At 54.7% G+C, this 18,587-nt stretch overlaps 3 protein-coding genes and 1 long non-coding RNA gene across 25 annotated transcripts in view; 1 reads left to right on the forward strand and 3 right to left on the reverse strand.

Annotated features, from left to right (window-relative positions):
- Positions 1 to 103: 103 nt before the first annotated feature.
- AQP10 (aquaporin 10) lies at positions 104 to 5,640 on the reverse strand. 2 transcript variants are annotated; one of them, XM_042975978.1, is made up of 7 exons: positions 4,429 to 5,640; positions 3,056 to 3,209; positions 2,588 to 2,714; positions 1,926 to 2,063; positions 1,709 to 1,827; positions 1,244 to 1,461; positions 104 to 788 (listed from the first exon to the last, which is right to left on the reverse strand). In XM_042975978.1, exons 2-7 carry the CDS (start codon positions 3,158 to 3,160, stop codon positions 635 to 637), a joined length of 861 nt encoding a protein of 286 aa, XP_042831912.1. In that variant the 5' UTR covers positions 3,161 to 3,209; positions 4,429 to 5,640; the 3' UTR covers positions 104 to 634. The 2 variants fall into 2 exon arrangements, with proteins under 2 accessions (XP_042831912.1, XP_007087991.3); XM_007087929.3 differs by having other exon boundaries at positions 3,056 to 5,640.
- A 1,460-nt stretch (positions 5,641 to 7,100) lies between these two features.
- HAX1 (HCLS1 associated protein X-1) lies at positions 7,101 to 9,719 on the reverse strand. Its single transcript, XM_042976823.1, has 7 exons — positions 9,572 to 9,719; positions 8,851 to 9,113; positions 8,486 to 8,679; positions 7,948 to 7,999; positions 7,717 to 7,823; positions 7,498 to 7,588; positions 7,101 to 7,345 (listed from the first exon to the last, which is right to left on the reverse strand). The coding sequence occupies exons 1-7, from the start codon at positions 9,622 to 9,624 to the stop codon at positions 7,260 to 7,262; spliced, it is 846 nt and encodes a 281-aa protein (XP_042832757.1). The 5' UTR covers positions 9,625 to 9,719; the 3' UTR covers positions 7,101 to 7,259.
- A 157-nt stretch (positions 9,720 to 9,876) lies between these two features.
- Positions 9,877 to 10,913, forward strand: LOC122235994. The gene is made up of 2 exons (XR_006214193.1): positions 9,877 to 10,100; positions 10,201 to 10,913. It is a non-coding gene; the product is annotated as an uncharacterized LOC122235994 (long non-coding RNA).
- UBAP2L (ubiquitin associated protein 2 like) overlaps positions 10,617 to 18,587 on the reverse strand; it is a 39,631-nt gene continuing 31,660 nt past the window's right edge. For 5 of the 21 annotated variants that reach the window (XM_042976802.1, XM_042976805.1, XM_042976801.1 and 2 more), the window contains 4 exons: positions 18,226 to 18,331; positions 13,592 to 13,659; positions 12,666 to 12,863; positions 11,797 to 12,258 (listed from right to left, as the gene is read on the reverse strand). In XM_042976802.1, coding sequence (XP_042832736.1) covers positions 11,812 to 12,258; positions 12,666 to 12,863; positions 13,592 to 13,659; positions 18,226 to 18,331 — 819 coding nt within the window. In that variant the 3' untranslated portion in view covers positions 11,797 to 11,811. Of the gene's footprint in view, positions 10,703 to 10,874; positions 11,375 to 11,796; positions 12,259 to 12,665; positions 12,864 to 13,591; positions 13,660 to 16,504; positions 16,899 to 18,225; positions 18,332 to 18,587 lie in introns of those variants that run through there. The other 16 variants (XM_042976807.1, XM_042976806.1, XM_042976819.1 and 13 more) reach the window with 10 other exon arrangements.

Below are 18,587 nucleotides of genomic sequence, written 5' to 3' on the forward strand. Positions count from 1 at the left end.
GCGGAGCCGCCATCTTTATGCGGGGCGGCGGAGGGGTCTTAGGCCTTCCGAGGCCGCGGCCCCCACCCCAAAAAGCCGAGTCAGCCGGGGATAGAGAGCCGGGACGTTTTTATTCGGAGGAGAGGGGGCCGGGGGCGCGTGGCGGGGCAACGAGGACCCTCCCCCCAGCGCGCGCCCCCGGGCCGGGGCCCGCACCCCTCTCCGGGAAGGACGGCCGGAGCGCCTGGGCACTGGGCCGTGCCTCAGTTAACCCCCTTGAGCCCCCTCCCCATGTGGGGGAAGCCGCCCCGCGAGGGCAGCGCGGCCGCGCCGAGGTTCTGGGGCCGGGAGCCCGGGAGGGGGCCGAGCTCCGCGGGAAGCGCCCCTCCCCCGGCCTCCCCGGGCGCACCCTCTGGCGGCCGCTTTGAGGCACTGTGTCCGCGGAGGCCCCCAGGGTCCGAAGACCTGCCGGGGTGTGGAGGGCAGCAGGGGCCTGGCCCTCCCAGTTCGCCCTCCCAGTTTGGGAGGAAGCCGTCCTCTGGCCACCGTCCCGGATCTGCGGCCCCTCTTCAGTGTCCACAAGCGAGGCGAGGGCTCCGTGTCGGGATCAGAGCTCACGCTGCGGCAACAGGGCAGAGGCAGGAGTTTCCAGGCCTCAGGCCGTATGTTGGGCAAACTCTAGATCCAGAGCCGGCTCTGACTTCTCCTCGGGGTGGTGGAGAGCCACCAGCAGCTGGTATGTGGCTGTGCCAAGAGTCGCCCCCACCAGAGGGGCCACCACAGGCACCCACCACCAGCCATTACCAGCACTGCAAGAGAGGGACATAAGGAAGGCTTCAGGGGGAGTCCTCTGGCCTCTCCCTGAAGGACCAGGGGCGGTAACAAGAGAGCCTCCCTAAAGCAGCCCCAGGGGGGATGGACGCCAGGAAGACCAAGTCTTGGCAACACAGCACAGCGGTTAGGGTTAGAGAGGAGCCCCCAGGAGAGCTTGGTCCAGCCTCTTGCCTCAGGGAATTATGTGAATATACCCATCTTGTGATGCGGTCACAATGCCAAAAGGTAACAGGACAGACGTGCCTGAGAACACAGCCTCTACTGTTTCCGGGGAAAGGGTGGAGGAGAGAAGAAGGGGTGAGGGAGAAAAGGAGAAGCAGGACTTAGATGAGGGGCACTGTCCTGAGTCCGCGAGGACTAGGGAAGAGGAGAGAGCTGGGGACCCAGACTCAGAGGTGTCAGGGCCTGGAGGGGCGAGGCTGTCTCTCACCTGAAGACTTCAGGGCCCCAGCCAGCCACGTAGGTGAAAAGCCGTGGGCCCAGGTCCCGGGCAGGGTTGAGTGGGAACCCACAGTTGGCACCCAGGGATAGCCCGATGGCCAGGATCAGCAGCCCCACAGCCACAGGCTCCAGACCTGCAGGCACTCCCTTGTTCCGTGTGTCCAGGATGGCCAGGATCCCCACAATCAGGATCCCCGTGCCCAGCACCTTGGAGTCCACAGAGGCAGAGGGGCCCCCATAAGCTGTCAGATGACCCAGCTGCCCCTTCTCTCCCAAGCACCCTAGGCCACCACCTCATGTCCTCTGACTGTCCAACACAGGCAACTGGGGTGGGGGTGCTACAAAGACAGACTCAACCCCATATCCCACCCAGAGCCCGGACAATAAGTCGTCTGGGAGCCCAGGGGACAAGGGCAAAGACTGGGGCCTTCCCAGGTCTCCCCCTCACACCTACCTGATCCAGGAAGCCATTGTTCAGGGACAGGTAAGGGGCAGGATAGGTGGCAAAGATGGAGGCTGTCTCCTTGGGGCCAGTCACCGTCAGGTTCCCGCCTGTATAGTTCTGTAGGGCATCTGCAGGAGGCAGGGGAGGCTCAGGACTTCCATCTTTGTCCATTCAAAACCATTGCAAGGCAGTCCTGGCCACACCCAGACGGCCCCGACCCTGTTACCGTAGTAGACAGCATAGGTGGCTCCAGAGGCACAGAAAGCAGATAGAAGCTGCACCAAGCAGTAAACGGGGAACTTGGCCCAGGGGAGGCGTCCCAGCAGGCACATGGCCAGGGAGAAGGCTGGGTTCAGGTGGGCCCCTTCAAGGATCGGGAAGAGAAAACCAACATCCATTAGGTGTGGCCTCCTGGTGCTCACCAGGTCCCGCCGCTGTTGCGTCACAACTCTCAAGGCAGATGTTACTTGTCCCCACCGGGTGAGCGGCTCAGCTCTAGGACATTCTGCAGCTTGCTGAGCTCACACAGTAAAGCCCAGGGTCTGCCCGCTCTTTCTACGACGTGTTTGTGTCTTGTGATGGGGCTCAAGGCAGACACACTGGCCACTGGCACAGCATGTGTCTGGGGCACAAGAAGGTGAGGCCCCGGGGCAAGATGACACCGAGGCCTTCAGGCGGGGGACACAAGAAGACAGACTTACCCTAAAGCCTTGCCACAGCTCCCTGCCTAGGTGAGTGGAGGAGAGAGACACGGAGGGGAGGGGAGGGGCTGGCCCGGGCCAAGGCATATCTGGGTCCAGGGCACTAGTCAAGCTCAAGGAGACAAGTCCATGAGTCACCGTCACCACACACTCACACATGCACGTGGCCAGACCCCACCCTCCTCACCTGAAACGTTACCACCCACGTAGATGGCTACGGTCACGGCCAGAGAGCCAGCCAGAAACATGGTGAAGAAGTTGCCTTTCGTTTCTCCACTGGTGACGGCCTGGGCTCCAGCCCCCTGGGTGAGCAACTGGTGGGGAGAGGGAAGTTGAGGAGCGGAGGACCAGGAAGGGGGAGCCTGGAAGCCTGGAGCAAGGCTGGGAAGGGGAGCGGCTGAGAGAGAGAGGGCACCAAAGTAACAGGAGGGGTCAGCAAGAAAGGGGGAGGAGCGATAGAGGGAAAGGAAATAGAGGAGCTGTGGGGGAGGAGTGAAGACTGGGAAGGGAGAGATGGACGGGGGCTGGAACGGAAGGGACAAGGGCAGGGACAGAGATGATGCACAGTTGAATGAAGCGAGACACCAGGATGAAGAGATAGAGGCAGAAACGTTCGCCCTCCTCCCCTCTCTCCTTCCCCCGTTACCCGGCCTACCATGAGCACAAATACGCCCAGAAACTCTGCCAGGCACTGCCGGGCCAGGTGGCTGCGGATCCGGAGCCGGCCCTTGACGTCGGCCAAGGGCTGGCTATGCAACATGGTGGGGACACCTTGTCTCTGGCTGCTGCCACACAACCACAACCACCGCCTGCCAGGGAGCGGGGGAATGATAAGGGAAAGACTTTAAAACCAATTAGCGCAGCGCCTGAACAGCAATGTCTGCACACGTGTGTAGGCTAGCGAGCGCAGAGATAGTAGAGATAACAGGAGAATGTCCAAGGGCCGGCTCTTGGGCAGAGCCTGGAGTTTGCCCAGGCTGTGTCTCTTCCATCTGTCAGCCCCGTTCCTCCCAGGAGTAGCCCCCTCCTGTGCCGATGGGCCGGTGGGCCGGAGGAAGTATCCCGTGCCAGCCCTTGGCCTCGGCAACCTGCTCCCGCCCCGCCCCTGGTGATCCGGAGAGCCTCAGGACTCGCCAAGGCCGCGCAGCTACTCAAGGGAGACGTCTGAATTCCGATCCAGACCTTCTGACCCTCCGTCCCCTATTGCACACTGTCACTCGTGTGGAACATGAAGCTTTCCCCCCTGCAGAACGCCACGGGCATCCAGAGAGGCTGGGGTGAAGACCGGAGACTGCAGAAAGAAGACCCACTCACGCGATGCTTGCGCTTCCCTCGCGCGGAGCCCCACCCCGGTTAGAGTGCCCTAGCTCTGCCTTGGCTCCAGACGAGTGCTTCACACTCGCACCGAGCCCCACCTCCCTTTCTCTGCACGCCTGTCACCCCCAGATTCCGCCTAACACACGGCAACTTCTTGGTTCTTATTGCAAGCCTCCAGTTAGGTTCATCCAACTAGGAGTCAACTTCTAGACGCTGGAGAAGCGGTGGTAAGCAAATGCGTTGCCCGCTCTCCTAGAGCTTATGTGCCGGTAGGTGGAAACACATACATTTACAAAATCCCGTATATAGTTCACGAGGTTCTTGAGCACTGGGCCACGGGCTCTGGCACAGTCCCGGGCACATCTGTTCACGATACTCCTTTACTAGGTTTCGTGGGTAAAATGCTCTACCCGGATGCCCTGTTTGGGACCAATGCACCCATTTCCCAGCTGCTGGGAATATCAGATGCTGATTGCACACAGCTGCTTCCCTCATGGCAATGCCTCCCGTGGCAGGAGACGCCTCACCCAAGGTCACACGCCCTCCTGTGGGGCCTGTCGACGACGGTTGATGCAGGATACAAAGACGTGGCCTCTCCGTCTCAATATGGAACGACCCTGAAGGGGCCACTCCAACTTCCAGGTTCCCCACGGGATCGGCTGAAGCCTCTCTTGTAACCTCGTTGCGTGTCAGTTTCCCCGTTCGCCTCACCTTGCCTTCCTCACTTCCTTACAGGTGCATCCCGCGAGCACTAGGACTTCCCGGTAAACCTTGTTCACGTAGCTTCTCGTTGGGAGTCTTTCTCCAAGGAACCCAATTTAAGCCCGTTGGTTTCAGACGTGGTTCCACAAATTCTAGAATGAATCTGGGTGACTGTTCACAGTCTGGCTGACAAGAACCCACGGTAGTAGGTAGAATACTGATAGTCTCTAGCTTGCCGAGGTGGGACAGTTATTAAAATTGTCAGCAGTGGCCAGCTGCGAGGGGTTACTGGTTGAAAGGATACGCGTTAATGGTCTCTGCGGCAGTTGAGAGCCTGAAGGAAACAGAAACTAAGTCCACAGAACTGATCACCAAGTCCAGGCAGACTGTGAAACCAGGTGGCCCCACGACAGCCCTTAAGGGAAGCCTAACCTATATCCAGTGGGCATCAGAGTGGAGGGCCAGCTCCAATGTTAATTGTTGAGAATGAATTCTCAGCCCCGGGCTTCCTATGCCAAGGCTAGGTATTTTAGGACCCTAACCTTGAGGAGGTTAGGGTAGGATCCCGACATTTGAAATAGGGACATCTGGGTAGATGCAACTGAGAATCTTGAATCTCGATTCCTCTGAACCCTCCCTTATTTAGATTTTTCCTTTGTCTCGAGCGTTCTGAAATAGTGGGTTTATTTTCATCCTTGGTATTTAGCATATGGTGGGTCTTTCAGGTTAGAAGTAAATATTCTTCACTTCTGGGATATTTTCTTGGTCTGTTTCATCGATGGTTTGTACCATTCCGGTTTTATTTTTTTTCCTATTTTCTTTGAAAATAATCTTTTTCAATCGAAGTATAGTTAACATATAACATTACTTTCAGGTGTGCATTGCTGCCTGTTTTCTATATATCTATTACTTGGTCTACCTTCCTGGAGAGTTTCTCAACTTTATCGTCAGAATCGTTTTATAGATTTTCATTTCTGCCATCACATTTTTTTTAACTCCCCAAAGTTTATTCCTCTTCATAGGAGTATGTTCTGGCTGTATGGACGTATCCTCTTATATTTCTAAAGACATTAAAGACGTATCCTTGCTAAATTTTCATCTCTCTGCAGACTGTTTCTCCCAAGTTGCTTCTTTAGTTTGTATGTGTCTCCAGCTTTCAAGCTGTGAGCCATCCACAGATGTCCGCTAGTCTCCAGCTCCGTGTGTTTCTGTGATGCTCTGAAAAGCTGGTTAGAAAAATCAATCGCATTCTTACATGTTAGAAGTTAGAGAGGGGAGAAACAAAAGTGGGAGTATATGTTCTACTAAATACAACTACACCATTTTAAGATGTGATATGGGCACAGAGGTGGACAAATAGATTAACAGAAAAGATAGACCCAGCACAACGATCTGTGTGTATAAAATATATTTATAGTATTTGTATATACATATGCATATGTATTTTTCCAACTAGAAAAAAACAAAGTCGGTCCCCTGATTCATAGATTCATAGCAAATAGGAAGATACATTACAGGTGGATTTAAAACCAAAACGCAGGGGCGCATGGTGGCTCAGTCAGTCAAACATCCGACTCTTGGTTTCGGCTCAGGTCATGACCTCACAGTTCTGTGGAGTTGAGCCCCACATTGGGCTCCCTGCTTTAGCTGTCCCTCTGCCCCTCCCCCATGCACTCTCTTTCAAAATAAGCATTAAAAAACAAACAACACCTAAATGTAAAAAACAAACCTAGTAAAATCCGTGAAGGAGAAATAAAGGAGAGTGTCCTTTCAACCTTGGGTGGGGAGGTGTCTAAATGACACAAAGAGCACTAAACATAAAGAAAAATATAAACTTTGCTATGGTAAGTCAGCTTCTGTTCACCAAAACATATAATAAAAAGACAAAATTTCATCAGTGTATATCTTCTTTGTTCTTGTGATACGTCTCCTTAGAAAAATCCCTTTATCGTGTGTCGTTTTGGTAAAGTTTTGAGGAAACAGAGGTAAACATACAAAATCAGCCCCTCCCAGCCACAGTACTAAAAGAGTTTTTAATGAGAAAAAAAATCTAGTAATGTTTGTGCTAGTTATATTTTCTCCAACATAAAGAAAAAAAAAAAAAAAGAACATAGCCAGTAAAGGAAGAAATATTTGCCAGTGTATTCCCTCAAATTCTCTCATGAACTGCCCCATCCTAGGGAAGCAGCCATCACCCATTTCCACACGGGCTTCCTCTTTTGAGAATTTTTTTTTTTTTAATTTCTTAAATGTTTTTATTTATTTTTGAGAGGGAGAAAGAGAGCGCCAGCAGGGGAGGGGCCGAGAGAGAGAGAGGGAGATGCAGAATACTAAGCAGGCTCCAGACTCCAAGCTGTCAGCACAGAAACTGACGCAGGGCTGGAGCCCACGAACCGCGAGATCCTGACCCGAGCCAAAGTCAGACGCTCAACAGACTGAGCCACCCAGGTGCCCCCCCTTTTGAGAATTTGTGCATTCCCCGATAGAACTCTTCCTGGAGTTGTCTCTATAGTTATCTCTTCCACAAGAATAATCTACCGGGGACCTGACCCTATTTATCAAATCAGGGTTTGGAAGCAGAAAAAAGTTAAAGAAGAAGGCGGCCGTGGGCCAAGATAATCTGGGAACCCCTGGATGCTGCTAGAAAGTGGAACAGCCTGGACAGAACTAAGACCAAAGAATTAGCATAAATAAAGGTTTTATTGGTCACTCTGGGTGAGTCACATACTGACATACCCCCAATTCACTGCTCCGCACACCCCAGGCCGAGGTGGCAGGAGGAGACACGGATGGTGAGCGAAGCGTGGAAGGGATCTGAAGGCCGCTGAGGCTTAACAAGGCTACCGGGGCCGGAACCAGCGTCCTAGGAACAAATCCAGGATGGAATAGGTGTCATCCAGGCCTGGAGGTGCTGGTGATTCTGGATCTAAGGAAGAAAGTGATACACAAGGACACACTAAATGAAAGAGGATGAGCAGAGGACAAGGAGAGGAATAATATTAAAGGCTAGAAAAGTAAGGGTTCCCCTTTCCCAAGGAACTAAGAGACAGACCCTTTTGATTCACACTCTTCACTCACCATCTCTAGGGCCGCCGTCTGCTTCTTGATGGGTTACTGTGGTCTCTGTCCGGCCCTCACTGTCCACCACAGTTCGGCGCTCCTCTACTGTCTACAAGGAGAAGCCCCGACCAGATCTCTAACAGCAATAAAGGTGAGCCCACTGGCTTCTTTACCTAGATCGCGCTCTCCATGGCATCCCCTGGCCACAGTTCCTTTTACCCCTCTCTTCCAACTCACCCCATCTGGCTTAGTGATCTTGGTCACAGAGACGCTCTTGAAATAGGATTTGGGCTGGGGCTGCAGAACTGGACCGAGGCCCTCCTGGGAAACCTGGGAATCAAGATCTAGAAGGGCAGAGAGAGGAAACACAAAATCAAGAGTCCAAGGGAAAGAAGGGGTCAAGTGTGGCAACAAAAACTTCAGAGGAGAAGAGAGGGCAGGTTAAATGTCCTCTACCTCCACACTCACCGTTGTCTTCTCTGGCTCTAGAATGGGGGGTCATAGGCCACAAATCATCAAACTGCAGAAGAAGGCAAAGGAGGTGAAATGATACCTTTCAACTTGAAATTTGAGAGGTCGTAACCCAAAGGTTCCAACACTACCTTTCCCTGGGAGAGAGAATCCCACCTAGGACAGCTTTTGTTTTACTCATCTCTTCCTCCTTCCTACCTGTTTTCTCTCTTCTTCTACCAAGAAAGCTTTCCTGAATGGACGCTTTCTATCCTTCCTGACAATCCTGCCTTGTCCCAGAATTGTAACAGACCAGTGATTTTTTTTTTTTTTTTTTTTTTTTAGAGAAAAAGCAGAATCCCCATCCCCTCTCCCTCAACCTCCCCCCCCCCCCCCCCCGCTGCCAAAATCCTACAAGAAGCTTAGTATAGAGAACAGATAAACACACTAAGTGGAGAGCCTGGGATCCCACCCCGTTAGATTCTCGCACGGCTGCCAGCCCTTGCCCTCCATTAGCTGTCTCCCACAGGCTCTCACTCCACCCAGAAGCACTCACCAGACCAAATGGCCTCTGGGAGCCCCAGTCCGGCGTTGGTTTGGGGGATTCACTTCTTGCATCACTCTCCAAGGTCCCCCCAAAGATCCTGGGCTGGTGACTATCTGGATACTTAAGCATTGAGTCCCGGAGAGTCTGTCCCTCCTGCCGTCTCTCATCAGGTGTCTCTGACTCAGGACCAGGACCAGGAAGTTCTGCAGAAGGTGGCAGATTGGTGCTGGGGGTGGGACAGGACTTGGGCTCTTTGAAACCTCAATATCACCCATCTTGTCACCCCCCCCCCCCAACCCCCAGCGAATCTTGGCAGGCTAATGTCACCCTCCAACCCAGCAGGAACCACAGGTTGACCGGGGACAGCCACACACCAGGAGGACGGGAAGGCAAGGTCCAGGCCCCCATCTCGCTGAAGATGTTGTTAAAATCCTGTATTAGGTCATCAAAGCCGAAGTTATCATGGAAACGCATCCCTCCTCCCGGGCTGAAGCTGAAGCCGAAGCCAAATTCCTCCGGGGGCTGCGGACCCTCAAACCTCGAGCTCCCACGGCCCCACGTGGCTCCTTCTTCTTCCTCTTCTTCATCATCCTCATCTTCATCTCGAGTCATCCCTCCAAAAAAGGGGTCTCTGTGGCTGGGAGTGAAGGCAGATCGACCAGCAACATTTTAGTACTTTAAGCCACAAAGTCAGCTCGTGGGCGGCAGAGCGGGACGCGAATCGGGTGTGCAGAACGGAGGTGAGGGTTGGAGGGCTGGCCCTGGGTTTTTGTTCGCTTCGTGGGTGTGGATGTGTTTTCTACGGGAGGCCGTCGGCTTTTTGCTTTGTTTTCGTTTCTATCAACGCCAGTCCTCACCTGGCGGCCCCCCGCAGTGACCCAGGGCCCTGCTCACCTGCCCACTGTCCCCCCGCCCGGGCCCCTGTTGCATCACCCCAGACCGCGGTTATCCCCGCCCCCGGCGGCCGCCCAGCGCGGCGCCCTCCCCGCAGCGGGTGACCGAGGGCGGAGGAGTGCGGTTTCCCAAGGACTGGGCGTTAGGGCTCAAGCTCCCCTCAGAAGACCCCACCCTCGTCCGATCCCGACCCACTCTAACCTCCGAGGTGGAGAAAGGCCGAAAAAGCCCCGAAAGAGATCAAAGAGGCTCATCCCCGAATAGGGACTCGAACCCGCGGACCCCACCGAGGCCCATTCGCACCCGGCGGCAGCCTGGGCCCCGCGACCGGAAACTGAGCGAGGCGTCGGGCCACTTGCCGGAAAGCAGGGCTGCGAACGAGCACACTGTCGCAAAACGGCCGTCAGCGCGGCGCGGGCGGGGCGGACAGCGCGACCGGGTCCGGGCGGCGGGCGGGCGTCCCGAAATCGCGTCTCCCGAAGCTCGCCCGCCTCACGCGCCGCCTCCCCCCGCGCCGCCACCGGAGGGCCTGGGCGCTTCGACGGCGTGAGGCTGCGTGGGGCCGGCCGCCGCCGCCAGGGGGCAACCGCCGCCCGCGCTTCTGGTCTGAGTTCCCCGGTCGGTCTCGGTCGGGGACGCGCGGACCTAGCGCTCTCCCGCTAAAGGGGTGTCGTTAAGCGGAGTCCTGAGCCCACCGGGCAGGCTCTGCGACCAGCAGGGCAAAGGCTCGGTGAGAGGGCGAGGGGAACCCAGGGAAGGCTTGCGGGGGGGGGGGGGGGGGAGGAGTTTGGAGCTGTAAGTACCCCCTCTCCTGTCTCTGAATTTTCCAGCCTGCCGTTCCCTGCACCACCACCCCCCCACCGGGCCCCGGCCTTGGTCTCCAGACCCCTCCCGTACAGAGAACTGCCGAGAACTGCTGCGCTGACCTCCAGGTTCCCAATCTGACAGCTGCAGGTCACCCTGCCTTCTCTGCAGCTCATTTGCCCGGACCCATCTGCATTACACTTGGGTTCTTCAAAGCCGTTTTTTCCAGCTCCTTCTTAATCCTCTCCCTTTCCACCCAGTATCTGCTCCCACTCCCTCCACAGCCCGAAATCTGCTGCAGATGAGCAGTTTCCGGAGGAGATGCGAATTTGGGTGGTTCTTTCTAGGCTGTGAAGTTCTTGGGGGAGGAGGGCAGGGAATTCCCTTAGAGCAAAATACTAGCAGCACTTTTAAGGGCAAAGAGCTCTTTTTATTCCATGGCCTTCGGGGAGCCTGGAGCCCGCTAGAGGCCCGGCTGGTGTGTGACGCTCATTCACCAAGCTGGTCACTGACGAGACTGAGGAAGTCCTAGACGGAGCAAGAATGGGCAGAGGCTGAAGGTAGAGGTTTTCTTTTTATATATACAAGACACATTAATCCATTAAATTTGAGGACACAGTACAAAAAAAAAAAAAAAAAAAAAAACACTTCAACTAATTCATCTGACAATGCTGTTCATATTCATGACGCCATTTTTTTGTTGTTGTCTTGTTTCCTAATAATAAAGGAGGAGACTTAGGGCTGTTGGGCTGATATATATTTGGGGGTCCCCCCTCCCCACCTCATCCATACACCACCAGGGTGAACAGGAGGAGAAGGAAGGCAGGGCCCACAGCAAAGTTTCATAATCTTGAATGCAAGGGGGGAGGAAGAGAGGAAAGGGGGGAGGGAAAGGAGAAAATACAAATCCTATAATACATACAACAGAGTGGGGGGTGGGATGGGAATGGACAGACATGAAGCTGAGGCATGGGGTGGGCTGCTGGGGGTGGGGGGGGCAGCAGAACCCCCCCCCCCCACATTCCTTTCTTTGATGCCGTTTCCGTAGTTGCCAGGCTGAGAAGCCCTCTCAGAAGATGGGACCAGGAGAAGAGGCTCAGGGCCTCAGTTGGCCCCCCAGCTGTAGCTGTTGTAGGCAGACTTGTTGGTCTGGGGCTTCTGCGGGATGGAGCTGGTCTGGCTACGTTGCCCGCTGCCCGTCTGCAGGGAATGGGACGATGAGGAGGAGGAGAAAGGTGTCTAGTTAGTGGGACAGATCTGTGACATCTTCACATGCAGATCTGGAAACTCTTGCTCTCCCCTTGCTTAGAGAAACTACTCTGAAGTTTACTTCCAAACCATAGAACATTTAATTTCTATAGCTGCTAGGGTGCCTCGGACAGGGAAGAAAGCATTTCCAGCCTTTAAACGGGGGAACGATGACAAGACGGCAGGACACCTTTCAGAGACAAGACTGTGAATGAGTCCTACCCACTTTCCACCCCACCTTCTCCCCTACCCCCACTGCTCTGAGAAAAGGCTACTCTCTCTAGAGAGTTATGGCCTCTTGGAGATGAGTGACAAGATGATTTCGTTTTCGTTGATCCCACGAATACCTCAACTGGGAAGGCTGTCTCTGACAGCAAGGCAGCCCTTACTTATCCCAGCTCCCCAGCTCCCTGGGACGCAGGAGAGGTCACCTGTACCAGCCCATGCCCCCCCCCTCCCCCCATGGCACAGCGGAGAGCCCATTTCAGCCAAAAGGCAAGAGAGACAGTCTGAGGCCCCAGGCTCCAGACGCTGCCCCAAGAATCCGTTCCGATCCAGTAACCAAGTGTTTCCAGAGTCGCGGAAGGGCAGAAAGAAAAAGAGGGCACCGGGGAGGGGAGGGCAAGAGAGGAACAGGAGGCCAGAGAGCTCAGCAAGGTGTCTGTGTCTGTGTGTCCTGATCTGTGACGGTGCAGCTTTTTGTCTTCGAGTTCCCTGAGGCTGTGGAGGTGAAGTGGGGGCCGGGAAGGAGTGGGTTCAAGCACATCATCATTCAGTTTCATTACCTGCTCCTCCTGCTGGCGCGGGCAACACAGAATCATCTGCAAATATGGTAGCTGAGGCAGAACCAGGATATATGGAAAATAAAGGGACAAACTTTGACAATAGAACTCCACCATTAGAAGGGAAAGCTACAATGTTGGGAAGGGGGGAGGCCGGGAGAGGTCAGAGGGTAGGTGTGACCCAGGTCTGATGGGATGAGGGCAGCTGTGCTACAGGAGGTAGAGGAGAAAGGCACCGAAGGAACCGGGCGGAGAAGGTTTCAGCCCGGCCCCTTCTCTGACCGCTCCTCTGCCGGCAGCTTGTGTCGTGTGCGCTTGTGTCTGTCTGTGCTGTGTGCCCATGGCTGGCGCTGGGAGGGGTGGGTGAAGGCGGTGGTGAGGAAGGGTAAGAGAAGGAAAGGGGGGAGTTTCAGGGGACAGGAAGGAAGAGGAAGGGAAAGGAGAGGGGAGAGAGCTATTACCTGGCCGTCCTGCTGCAGGTGGTGGTGGAGGATCTGGGAGTGCGGCTGCTGATGGGGGGTCAGAATGTGCATGAAAGGGGCAGGTGGGTAGGCAGCAGCTGTGGCTGGATTGATGGGCCCCCCGCTTCCTAGGGCTGAAGGCAAGTTGAAGGAGGCGGCAGGAGTGCCGGAATGAAAACCTTGTTTCTCGAAGGACTGCTGTCCAGGGGGTGGGGAGAGACAGCAAAAGGGGTCAGCAAACCAAGCCCTGGACTCTCTGAGCCCAAGCCCTCCACCCACTGAGAGCGGCACGCAGCAAAGGAGGCGCACCGCACCTGCACCGGGTGCCCGGGTCTGCCTCCGCTGTGCTCTTTGGGAGCCGTGTGATCCTGACAAAAGTACTCCCTCTCTGCCTCCGTCCTCTCCTACATGAAGCAGGGGTGCCGTGGACTCCCTAGCCGTGGGGCCCACACGACAGGACGGGTGTGAGGCTGCCCTGTGACTCTACAGTCGCAGACCATCTGCAGCTGCTCCCCTACTGCCACCCTGGAGCTTGGCCACAAAGCGCTCCGCCAGGACTCCTGATACCTCACGGTCGCTCCCACTGTGTCTTTACAAAGACTGGATCGCACCAGCTTCCCTTCAGTCCGTACTCGTCATCTTGGAAAGTTACAAGAAGGCTGGCGGTGGGCAAAGTCAGGACAGCTGCACAGTAAATCCCGCATCACAGCGATCGGCCGCACCTCCCCTTCCTGAACACTTCTCTTGCTTGTTCTCAGAGGGCTAACTCCAAACTTCTAGAAATTGAAATCTAGAGACCACTCATTTTCTGGGATGGGCTTCCTGACATCTCTCAGGTTGTTCTTGTTCACTGAGCTTCTGTCATTGCAACGCCACCTCCTCTGCGTCCGTTATCTTTCCAGCTGTACCTCGAGCAAGGCACCTACCTGGGTCTTGGAGTACACAGAACCCGAGATATCTGGCACGCCCGTGTTACTGGAGGTGACTGACACACCTGGGGGAGGAGGAAACAGGAGTTAGCTCAGCTGGCTGCCCGGCCCCCCTCTCGGGGGAGACGGTGTGCGCAGCCTCTAGCTAGAGCACTGCAGGGGGTCCTGCTGTGTTTCCAGCTCAGGTCAGTCCTGAGAGATGAGGGTTCATGCCCCAAGTCTGCCCTTTCCAGGTGCGTACTGAGTATGTATGTGAGGGGGCGAGTGAGGGGAGCTGCTTTTTGTGGGGCAAGGCTACAGGACAGGCAAGCCTCACCAGCATATACCTTTCAAGACGCTTTTGTGCCAAAGCCCAAAAGAAACGTATTAAATGTTTAACATCCGTTTCAAATCAACGCACCCAGACTCCACTCGGTCCTGCTCCTGAAGACAGGTAGTCTGGGATCTTCCTGTTCACAAAGAGACACTTTTGGGCTCAGGACTGCATGCTTTCGCAGCCTAAGGTAAGCACCCAAGGAGCATTCCAGTCCAACCCCAAGAGCACGGCCCGTTGTCAGTCTTGGCTCACCTGGCCCCGCGTCTCCAATTCTGGCGCTTCTAGGCCACGTACTTAGGATTTAAAGAGCCCACACAAAGGTGCATTTCCAGCTAAGTAACTGAGGCCCAAGCACGGGGAGGTGGGGAGGGTAAGGAAGGGAGTGGAGTATGTTGTCTCCTCCAGTCCAGGTGGAACACAAAATCCGACGTCCTCATGCTTTACACCCTGAGCTTCTCCCGGGGACACAGGCTCTCATCCATACTCCCAATGACTTGTGTTCCCCGGGTAAAAACCCCCTGCCACCAGGCCCACTCCAAGGAAACCAGGACAGCATATTCCTCATCTCGATTTCTAGTCCTTAAACTGAAATACACACTGTATCCTGGGGTATGGGGCAATGGATCGAGAAAAAGCCATCAGATAAAATAATCCAGCGTCTTACTAAACAAATTTTCTGCAAAGATTTGAGGAAAAGCAATTCAAAATTAACTCAGAATTTAAAACACACTTAAGATATATTCGATCTCATCACGAGATAAAATGAAACTTCAGAAAAACTGCATTTCAGCCTGTGTCCCTGGATCCTTCTCCTGCTGTTCGAGGCCCTCGGATGGAAGAGCTTCTCAGAAGCACCGTGCCAAAGTGACCAAATCACAAGTCCCCCCACAACTCAAGAGCAATTCCCCCGTCAAAGTCCAGAACCCAAATCCTCCCAATGCCTAGGATGGAGGCAGCCTCCCAAGGTGGAGTCCACCTTGGACAACCACGTCAGGATCTTCCCGGTACGTGTGGTGTCCTCACCTGGAAGCCCCGCCCATAGCACAAACCCAGATCGCTCCAAGAAGGTGCCAAAGAAAAATCGCACAACTGCAGAAACAGCATGGAAAATACCACCCCTTCTCAAGCAGCAATTCCCCCCCAAAGGCCCTGAAGGAGAAGAAGGGATGATACAGGGAATAACGGGGTAGTGCCTTCCCTTTCCTTCTCAAACCCCAGGTGCCCGTGTGCCAATCACTGGTGGTGGACCTGACTTTAAGGACAGTTCATTTGCTACGGCACCGAGGAGGTTTGTGCGGAGGGCCGACAGTGAGGTGGGACGGACGGGATACAAACGTTTTTGAGGGAAACGAGAGACGATGATTGATCTTCACTGCAAAGGTTCTAACACCTTGTGGACACCCTGGGCCACCCCATGCAGGACAGGACAAATGGCTAACTGGTTTCTCGAGCTGGGTGGTAGGGAGCAATTTAGCTCCGGAGTGCCCCTGCCCCACACACCTGGGCTCAGTCTTCCCAGAGGCTGGACCAGCTAAAATCCAGCTTCTAGTCCTGAGGCCGTGGTCCGGGTGTTGGGCGAAAGGACTGGAGACGCAGGACACGAGAGAACACCGCAGCAGCCCTAACAGCCCGAGTGTGAGCACTAGAGGCCCTAGACGTGACCTGTGTGGCTGCCCCACTTCCCCTGCACCTGCGACAAGAAAGCTCCTCAGACTAGAGTTCTCTGGCTTTCCAACAGTCAACGCCCCGCCTATCCCCCCCCCTCCCCCGCTCCCAAGCAGCTACGAGCACACTGACAGGAGGTGGACAGCAGGGAGGAGAAACGAGAACCAATGCCTCCCCGCGTGGCAGCCCCAGAGGGCTGGGGACAAATACAGAGGAAGTGGAGTATCCAGGTTTGCACTTAACGAAGGATGATGCTCTCGCCGGACGAGTTAACTCTGTAAACAAAGGGGCGACGGTGTGCCAGCAGCTGGATCGAGTGGGGAGAGCTCCCGTCGTCACGGAGAAGTGGAACGAAACCTCTCCCGCACATCCTTAGCTACACCCACAAGTGCAAAGCAACGAGTAGTCCACAACCCCCGAGCAGTCTCGAGGGACTGAGAACAGTGCTGCAGGCCAGCACAGTTGTCACAGCCGGAGTCATCAACTAGCTGGTCACTAAAGACCCAATCAGCTCTCAAGCAGCCATCTGGCCCGGGGCCTTGGAAGCCACTTCCCTAAACCAGCTCCAAACGCCACCTCTTTCTGCCTTTCGCCATGACATGACACTCCAAGCTGTTTTTGTCCTTTCCCTCTGCTTCCGTCAGAGGCACAGGAAAGATCTGAGTGAAAAGTGAAGCGCTGTACTAAGCATGGAGAATCAGGGATTTTCTGCAAATAGCTTTCTTTACCATTCAATCAAAGGGCTGAAAACTGACGCTGCCTCCCCCTCTCCCACTTGATAAAATCACCACGCCGAGAAGGTAACAGTTCTCCATCCTTTGGCTACACTGGGGTTTGATTGAGAAGGCCCCCCTCCACCCTTCATCCACAGCACAACATTGGCTCCTAGTGTCCAGAAAGACATGCACGGAAAGAACGCCAGAGTTAGCTAAAGAAATACCACAGTTTATTGAAGACTACAAATATTTTGTTACAAGGTGAAACTACATCCTTCCAGAAATCAAGAGCAACGGCAGGTGTGTGCATTGATGCTTCGGAGGCGCTGCACCGCTTGGACTCGGAATGGGTAAGACAGGGTCAGACACGTGGGGGAGGGGGAAACGGGGGCAGGGCAAGTTCAAAGCCCAGAAGGTATCCACCAACTCATTTCCCCAAGCCACGCAGGCCATGGCCTCAGCTCGGCAGGCTCTCCTCAGTGGTCTGGTTTCTGAAACAAGACTTCAGTGCAAATTTATACACACACACAAAACACAGCCCCCAGCCTTGGGCCAAATTAGCTCTCTGCCGTCCAGAAATGCTTGTAAGGGGGTGGATATTTTCTTCCTAAAAGGAATCAAATACATAAAAATAAATGAATTTAGAGGTTGATGAGGCACGGGATGACAAGAGCCCTCCGCGGGGTTGGGAACTGGGGGTTCTCAAAAGACTGTTACAGCGGATTTCTGAACTCTTAAGGTAGATAAGAGCCTTGGATTTCCAGAATCAGGTAATGCCATTCTCTTTTATTATCGATCACCTACCTCTTAAAATTCTTGAACCTGGTCCGGCTAAAACCTAAATCTAACGTTCTCAGAATGGGGCCGCGCCAAGTCAGAAAGCTGACAATCGTCCCCACCAAGGATTAGGGTGCACCTCGCCCGGTGAGAGGGGCAGCCACGAGGAGCGGGGCATCTCAGGATTTCTCCAGGCTGAATCCGGACTCACTCCAAGTGCTCCAACAGTTCAAAGCTCCATCTGGTTATTAGTTCCCAGACCTACTGCCCTCTGTGCTCAGCTCAGAGTTCCCCGATGATTGAAACCCTCGGGCAGCTGACCCACCTGGGGCCCACACAGTGGTGAAGAACACAGATGCAGCCCCCTCCGAATCACCATGACACCACACGTGAGCTTAGGATTTTGAAGAGCCCTCAATCCCAACTCTTTCAACTGCAAAATCCTCCTCCCCACATTCATCTACAAGTCACTGAAAAAAGCCGATGGAACTGTCCTCCACGAGTGGGGTACAGGCCTCACTAGAGGAGCAGGGGACAGACCAGTTATCTTTCAGGTCAGTTCCTACGTCTCTGCCCTGCCATCAGATATGCAGACTTTGCCAAGAGACCAGCCATACAAACGAAGGACCCTCTCCCTCTGTTGAGCTCTCGCACCCCACACCTTTCTCTCCATACCCTAGGGCTCCCAGCTAGGGAACGAAAAGGGGCTGTGTGAGAAAAGCAGTGCTACCGAAAGGTTTAAGCCCAACCCGCCGGGGCACACTGGCTAAGAACCCACCCAACGCTGCTGGGCGGGGATTCTCCTTGAGAACTACCGGTACCAGACGTTCTCACGCCTGTCCCCACTGACAGCACAGTAACGTCTTGGGGCCCCTTGTCCTGCGTCCCACCCGAAGTTTAGGCCAGCCAACATATTCTGACAGCCAATGCAGGCCCCGGGGCACTCCCATCGTGAGGGCTGGACACACGTTCTGACACCAAGCACGTCTGCTGGTGCCGCTCGGACACCCATGTCGGTCAGACGTGGACAACCCTACGTACAGATGCTAGCACGCACACCTCACCAACCCTGTTCTCTCAAGCACATCCTCCTCCCCCAAACTCCTTTAGTCACATCCTGCAAAAACCACGGACAGCTGGGGTCAAGGGGTGCTTACCAGTGTTGTATCCGTGAGACCCATATCCACTTGGCTGTTGGAAAGGGGTGGCTGATGCGTTCACACTGACATTCACACCATGCTGCTTGGAAGAGGTAGGAGCCACCTGGAGAGCAACAGGGCCAGAAGGGAGGTGAGATAGTGACAGAGAACCGTCACCAACCTGCCCCAGGAACTAGGCACTCAGATGGCTATGGTCTTGAGGCAAGCTGACCACAGTCTGCTTAGGAAAATGGGTTCCCTACGGAGCTTTAGAAAATCTACCAGTGAAGTCAAGAAACGGTAATTTGAAGGAAGGGCAACTGCCAAGTGGCAGGAGGGAGTGAATGACAGTCTAGGGTCCAAAGCTGGACTGTATCATC

This window comes from Panthera tigris, chromosome F3, assembly GCF_018350195.1.
Source record: "Panthera tigris isolate Pti1 chromosome F3, P.tigris_Pti1_mat1.1, whole genome shotgun sequence".
Taxonomy (NCBI): domain Eukaryota; kingdom Metazoa; phylum Chordata; class Mammalia; order Carnivora; family Felidae; genus Panthera; species Panthera tigris.